Here is a 7,230-nt window from a genome sequence, read left to right as displayed (position 1 = left end):
AAAAGGAAAAAAAAAAAAAGAAAAAAACTGCATCTAAAAAATGATTTCTATGACTTTTAACTCAAAAGTCTTTCAAGTCCAGAAAGCTATATATGGCATCACTATTCATAATTTTTAGAATTACAGACTGAGAATGCTGGAACTCCTTAGCAATCCACATGAAGCTATACTTGTTACAAGGCTCCACAAATATTTTGTTTCTGCTCAACACCTTCACCGTATAAAGAAGGAAAAACTTAGAAAAGAGAAGTAATGACTGAAGTGCATGATGCATAGAGTTCACATATTGATGGTGGCAGAGCTCCTTTAGACACCTAAATATGGAAAAGAATATTGTGTCAAAATGTTGTACATATTAATGGGAACATTTACTATTTAATATGTGTCACCCTGAAAGGTATATAAGGATAGACAAATAATCTTTGAAAATCCTTAGATTTTTGGTTATAGGATACAATAAACAAAGAGCAAGCTCTTACAAAATGAGCTTTTTCTGGACTCAAAGCTCCTTTCTGTGTATTGTATTTTAATAACTACAAAAATAAAATCTTTAAAATCATTTAAAAATAAGGCAATTTTCAAAGCACATGTAAGATAGAATATGACTACAAAGGAGCAGCACAGGGGAGATTTTGGGGGTGATGGAAATATTCTGTACTCTAATTGTAGGGAGTGGTTCTAGGCTAAATGTGTGTTAAAATAGTATACCAAAACAAAAAGTCAATTTCACCGTATGTTAGTTTTAAAAAGAAAATTGAAACAAAGCGCATATGCAATTGAATTAAACATACATTTTAATTCAAAACATCAAAACATTCTATGTTTTCTTCAAAACATCTTATGTAACACATGCCATACACCTGTTTAAATATAGGACAAATGTAGGTCTCACTTCTTCTGTCTTTGGTATATTCCCATACCTAAAAAGATTTTTGTCAAACCTTACTTTTGTGGTTTGTATTATAAGTCAACAGGTGTCTTGATGGCACTTTTTCAAACTATGTATGCCCAGAAGAAAATTCTAATGCATTCCCCTGATACATAGCTATAAGGTGATTTGTCCAAGTCTCACACTTCCTGGCTGTGACCTCAGGTGTCCTGATAGCTCATTATGACTAAAGCATGGGGACTGAGAAAAGACCAAATAGATATGTAAGTAAAAAACCATAAGATATCTTGCATGTCAGGCTAAAAACTTTATACTCATATCTTTTAGGGCTTACTGTTTTGCTATCAGAGTACCAATAAAATATTTACTATAATTAAATTTATGATTTAGAAAGTTACTACTATGACTACAGAGTGGCAGACAAATCTAGGCAAAATAAAAAAAGTAGTTTACACTAAACTAATCTTGTATATTTCATGTTATAAAATTTGGTTACTTCTATTTATCTCATTCAAACCCTGGACTTAATCTCACCTTCTGATTCATATTCGCTTGCTTTCTGTTTCAAGTCCTCTATTACCAGGTAGACGTCCCTGTCCCGGACCCTGTTTTGTTCTGAAAGGTGATGTAAAATCTCTGTAGTCCGTGGGTTCACCTCATACTGTGGAATGGGATGATCTCCAAATATTTTTTTCAACCACGCAGCAACCTAACCATCAGAAAGAAGAAAATATCATAAGCCTTGTTTATTGTAATGGCACGATTTGAATATGACAAAGAAGTAAGCAAAGCAAACTAAATGTTTTCGATGACTGTTGTCCTACTTCACATTCTAACTCTTCTTTAGGGAGATAGTAGATATTCAGAAATAAACTTAAAAAGTGAGAGAAAAAAAAAATGTGAGCAAGCACAACGAACAACGTTCTTTTACAAGTCAAAATTACCAGAGAACAATCCATTCTTTCCCAAAGCTACAAAAGCAGTATAGGCTAATAATTTGCCTCACTTAAAAAAAACCTTAAAGGTCGGCTGGCCCGGTGGCGCATTGCTACAGTGCGGCTCCCGCAGAGGGTTCGGATCCCACAAACAGACCGGTTCCCGCTCACTGGCTGAGCGAGGTGCGGGTGTAACACCCAGGGTTGCGATACCGTTGCCGGTCCCGGTCCGGTACGGGCGCGACACTGAGGGTTGCGGTCCGTTGCTGGACACGAAAAAAGACAAAAAGGAAAAAAAAAAAAACCTTAAAGGTCAATATGGGGGTGCGAAGGCATTACTATATATGCATGGTCTAAAAAAAAAAGCGTTGTCCACAACACATCATAAGCCCCGCAGTGCCGGGAGGCTCCAAGAGTTGGGATGCGGGATGCAGGAGCAGCTCAGGTGTGAAAATTCTAGTAGGAAGTAGCAGCTTGGCTGGAAGGTGGGTTTGCTCCAGCAAGCTCGGTGGAGTTTCGTCACTGGGGCTGCTCAACGCCACTGCAAGCCCCGATCCAAGCAGGTGAAAGCGAGGAAGGAAGTTTGGAAACGCCCTTTTCAGGAAGGTCTTAGCAGAGGGGGGCTCGCCGATTGTGAGGGAGCCACTAAAGGAGGACGTGTGAAGTGGAGGGAGAGAAAAAGTAGACGTGGCACGCGCAGGAGATCCGCCGAAGACGCGGGTACGTCAAAGACTGGGTTTCCAGAGGGCCGCAAATCCCAGCTCCGGCCCCATCACCTGCGCTTCTTCCTCCTGCTGCGCCTCCATGGCTGCCGTTCCCGCCACTTCACGCGGAACTCCTCGCTGGAGACGCGCTCCGCTGGCTCCCAAGGCCCCGCCCACACGCCGTTGGTCCCGCCTCTCGTCGGGGCCCGGGATTTCTGGGAGTTGTGGTTTTTACTCAGACTCCAGGCCCCTGAGCCCTTGGACGTGGCTGGTCCAGGACTCCATCCAGCACAGCAAGCCTGTCTTCCCTCACCACCTCCCCGCTCTCTCCGTCCTCCGTGGTGTAAACTCCAGGACGAGAAGTAGGGCTGCCTAGAACCAGGCTCTTTTGTTCTTTCTTATGTTTTTACTTCTCGCTTGAATCACGTTGTCCTAAAAACATACCTGAAACTTTTGATTCTTTGTCAGCAGATGTTTGTGTTTCTTCCATATTGATTGCATAAACCTAAAATTTTTATTCTACCCTGCCAATATGAGCTGCAGCAATCTTAACCTTATCCGTTAGTTCCCACTACGAAGGAACTAAATGTGCAGAAGAATGTTTTAAAACGGTTAACAGCGCCTATCTGCTGGGATTGTCACTGCCACTCAGCCATTCTTCCATTAACTTCTTGCCTTCCCTAAAGTTCTCTCTTCCCCCCATTATTCTGTATTTAACACTATAAGAGGTTCTTTATATTTATATAGCAATGTATAGTTTTCCATGTGTTTTAATTTCATTCTTAGAGGGACCCTGTAAAAAAAGGAGGACACGAATTATTTTTGCCTCTTTTCACATTAAAACACACACAGGTTAAATGACTCGACCAAGATTAGGTGGTAGAAATAGAATCCGACGAAAGGAATATTTTCAAAGGAATCTTACTAGCTAGAAAATACCATATTTTATGGCTTCCTTATAATTACAAATACATCTCTGCTTAGTAATCAAATTTCAGATAAGTTGGTGCAGCTCTTGAGTATGGAAAAAAAATGTCATCTTCATACCCTTCGTCCTCTTTCATCATCCAAATTTTACAAAATATCCCTGAAATTTTGTTGTTTTTACAAATCATATTGCTTCCTGTTAGCCTATTGCTGATTACCAGGAGAACAGTTGCCATACTTACCCTTGGCTCAGGAAGTAAAATATTAGAGAAAGGGACTGCTGACCAGGCCTTTATTTGCAAGCCATGTTTCAGGAGATGACTCTTTTAACCCAGATATTCACGTGCCTCACTCAAATTAAGGTTTTGGGTGTAAACTAGGATTTGGTGGATGGAGCTGAAAGATGCTTCTCAGAACAGTTGCAAATTAAGGCAACGTTAACTGTTTCCACTATCACATAATACCCCGCATCACACAAAAAAATTTCTGCACATATCACAAAAGTCTCAGTATAATAAAAATTCTGTGCGGGGGGAAAAAGAAGCTCCTCCCCAATCATATTGAGTAGATGTAGAAAATGTTTTAAAAAATTTTTTTTCGTCATCGCTGTTTTAACCCGAAAGAAAAAGTAGAGTCCCCAATGTCATAAAATTAATTGCTGGCAGAGGAACACTTGAGCCCTACTCTAGCCTTGTATGAGACTAATGATTCTGGACCATTCTACCTAACAGGATTGGCAAACACTTGAACTCTTTGTGGTTGTTCGAAGTTTTAAACAGTTTGCTCTAATTCACGGACAGGATTCTTTTGGATCGAATCTAATCTAATTTGCGGGCCTCACATATCAGCTGGAAATCGTGTGGGTGTTGGTTTAGAACTCAGATTGCCCCAAATTTTCCACTCAGATGGTCTAAGGTGGGGCCAGCAACCTGCGGATTAACTGGCCCCGCGGGAGATGGCGTGCAAGTGGCCCATCCAGAGGGGGACTGTTCACCATTGCTACAGCACCGCGATTTAACACCACCGACACTATTAATCCACCTCCTGGTCAAGCCAGCCGCACTCCAGGATGGGCTGACAACCACATCGCCTCGCACCTGGGATGGTGAACTAGAGCTCCCTACACCCGCATAAGGTAGAATTGCTTGCTTAACCTAAGTAACTCCATTTTACCCCGTTTGACCTGCAGACTACCCCCCCCTTCTGTGTGAGAAAACGTTGACCTCACAGAAACAAAAACCATTGCATAGAAACAGGAGCCATACGCAGTGAACTATCACATGGGAACAGGAACCATACACAATGAAAGTTTGTATGCTTGATTGCTCTAAGGGCTCATTTTTGGCTTTTGTAACCTAGCTACCTAGCTTGCTTTGTGCACCTGGACAGATCCGTGTGCCAACGGGATGGGGTTTTTGCCTTTAAAAACCCCACAAGACCAAGGCCCGGGGCCGTTCTCCCTTGGTTGCTCCTTGAGAGACGGTCGCTGACCAGCTGGAGTGAATAAACTGCCCTTTTCTGCAAGAGTGACGTGTAAGTGCATTCTTGCCGGAGGGTGCCTCACAGCAATGGGGCCTGGGAATTGCGTCTTAGCTGGTTCCGCTCCTATGTGGTCGCCCGGGGCAACCACAAGGTCAACTCGAAAGGCAAAAATAAATGTGTAACATTGCCAGGGCCGAAACTGGCAAAGGTCTAATCATTCATTTGGAGGTTTAAACTTAAAAATGACACCTGAAAAATAAATTGCCTGCCAGAAACGATTCGCGTCCGGGGGTGAAGGTGAGGGGCGGTACTTCCGGGTCAGGTGGGCCAGCCTCCTTGACCTTTCTCACTGCTCGGCCATTTTGTCCCAGTCAGTCCGGAGGTTGCGGCTGTGGAGGAGCTAACTGAGTAGGATTTGCAAAGATGCTGTCCGTGCGCGTCGCCGCGGCCGTGGCCCGCGCCCTTCCTCGGCGGGCCGGGCTGGTGAGCTCCGGGGACCGGCCTGTGGGAGTCGACTGGCGGGGCTGCAGCGGGCGGTGGTGCGCCAGCCGGGAGGTCTTTTTGCAGGGAGCGTGAGGGGCTGTGGCGGGCGCCTCCATCTTGCACTCTTGTCTGCTCGGGCTGGGCATGGCGGGCGGCCCTTCTGCTCGCCGCCCGTGCAGAGTGGTGCAGAGGGGACAGTGACCTCGATGTTGTCCACAGACGGGCATCAAGAGGATTCCTGTCTTTGTCTGAGAGCGGCCCGAGAGGGGGTCTTGGGCGAAGGTCAGGGCTTGGGCATTACCTCTCCGAGGCCTGCTACAGAACGGCGAGGCTGGTCCCCGCTGATAGTCGGGGTGTCGCCCCGCTGAAGGTTAGAGACTGCTGTCAGCTCTTGGTGAAGCGAGTTAGGGAGTCTGACATTGTAAGAAGGTCAGCAGGCCCTGGCATTTCATTTCTGCCCAGAGGTCAGTTCAGAGCATGGGAACACATGAAGGTGTTTTTTTGGAATACTTAAAAATAGACGATCCTTTAGCGCTGAATACAGAAACGATTGTGAAAACACCGTTCAGGCGCAGAGAAGTATTTTATGTGGCCGATACCGTGACAACAATGAGGCTGGTTTCTAAGTTGTCTCAACCTGGCAGAAGGAAGACTTTGCTTTGCGGTACTTTGACACGTTTAAAGATTTCGTCCTTGAGTTGTCCACTTGGTGTTTTGAGTTGTTAGGCAGTGATTGAGAATTCAAGTAAATAGAATGTAAGGTTGGAAAATGCCTGTAAGGATCAATGCTCCTTGTTACTTATCTCCGTTGATGTTAAGAACGTAACCCTTAAGTCCTGTGTACGTGCATTTACGTTTATATTTTTTTGTCTTAAAAGTAATCACTGAAAGATGAAATAAACATACTGACTGTTTTACTGCACCAACACAACTGGTGGTAGCATTTTGGTCTTCTGTTAGCAAAAAAGCATTTTTAATGATTTTCATCTAGTTCCTGTAGAAGGTATTAGCTTCAGTATTGATGGTGACCAATCACAGCATTACAACTTGAAGGATGGAGAAAAAGTGGTCCAGGTTCCAGGTTGCTGCAGGATTTGTTGAAGGCAGTGAAAAAAAAAAAAGTTCACGTCATACCGCTTAGTTTCTAATCTAACTCTAGTATTTTACTAACTCAGATTTCGTTTATTTGCTTGATTCTTTTTAAGTAAAATAGGAAATATAGGGAGATTTGGCCCTTGTAGGAAGCAGTTTATCTTACTGAGAATTTCCACAACTCAATTGAAATAAATCTAGAGTCTCAATAATAGTACCTGGGTGACTTAAATGGAAAAATACTTATACTTTGTTAACAGCTGTTTTTAAAAAGACTGCATTTTTAAAATAAGCTTTTTATAGAGTGCTTACTGTGTACCAGGAACTATGAAATAGATTTTCATACCTATCAAAAGGTATTTTCCCATGTGATTAATAGCCTTCAGATTTTAAGCAAAACATTTTAAATATATTTAATATTTTCACGAGTAATTTATTCAGGCTAAGCCTGCATTTGTTTAAGCTTGTCAGTTTTATAAAGGCTTTTTAAAAATCAAAGTTTAAAGAATGTTCTTGCATTAGGTCTCCAAAAATGCTTTGGGATCATCCTTCATTGCCACAAGGAACCTCCATGCCTCTAACCCTCGTCTTCAGAAGACTGGTAGGTCATTATTTCCATGTCCACATGACACCTAACTACCTTATCTTTAAGTGAAGACATATGTTATGTCGGTTATATAACTGTTGTGGGTTTTTCAATTTTTTTCTCATTTTTTTG

General features: G+C 42.8%; 2 protein-coding genes across 4 annotated transcripts in view; one reads left to right on the top strand and one right to left on the bottom strand.

Annotated features, from left to right (window-relative positions):
- Window positions 1-2,704, bottom strand: part of HAUS1 (HAUS augmin-like complex, subunit 1) — a 15,572-nt gene extending 12,868 nt beyond the window's left edge. For 2 of the 3 annotated variants that reach the window (XM_008572813.1, XM_008572812.1), the window contains exons 1-2: window positions 2,601-2,643; window positions 1,424-1,598 (exon numbers count right to left, since the gene is read on the bottom strand). In XM_008572813.1, coding sequence (XP_008571035.1) covers window positions 1,424-1,598; window positions 2,601-2,630 — 205 coding nt within the window. In that variant the 5' untranslated portion in view covers window positions 2,631-2,643. Of the gene's footprint in view, window positions 1-1,423; window positions 1,599-2,600 lie in introns of all 3 variants that reach the window. The other variant, XM_008572811.1, reaches the window with a different exon arrangement.
- A 2,534-nt stretch (window positions 2,705-5,238) lies between these two features.
- The window catches only part of ATP5A1 (ATP synthase, H+ transporting, mitochondrial F1 complex, alpha subunit 1, cardiac muscle), an 11,264-nt gene continuing 9,272 nt past the window's right edge, over window positions 5,239-7,230 (top strand). The window contains exons 1-2 of the mRNA XM_008572810.1: window positions 5,239-5,420; window positions 7,035-7,113. Of these exons, the coding sequence (XP_008571032.1) occupies window positions 5,361-5,420; window positions 7,035-7,113 (139 nt within the window). The 5' untranslated portion in view covers window positions 5,239-5,360. The remainder of the gene's footprint in view (window positions 5,421-7,034; window positions 7,114-7,230) is intronic.

This window comes from Galeopterus variegatus, unplaced genomic scaffold (assembly GCF_000696425.1).
Source record: "Galeopterus variegatus unplaced genomic scaffold, G_variegatus-3.0.2 Scaffold839, whole genome shotgun sequence".
Taxonomy (NCBI): Eukaryota; Metazoa; Chordata; class Mammalia; order Dermoptera; family Cynocephalidae; genus Galeopterus; species Galeopterus variegatus.
This window is presented reverse-complemented; position numbering and strand designations above follow the sequence as displayed.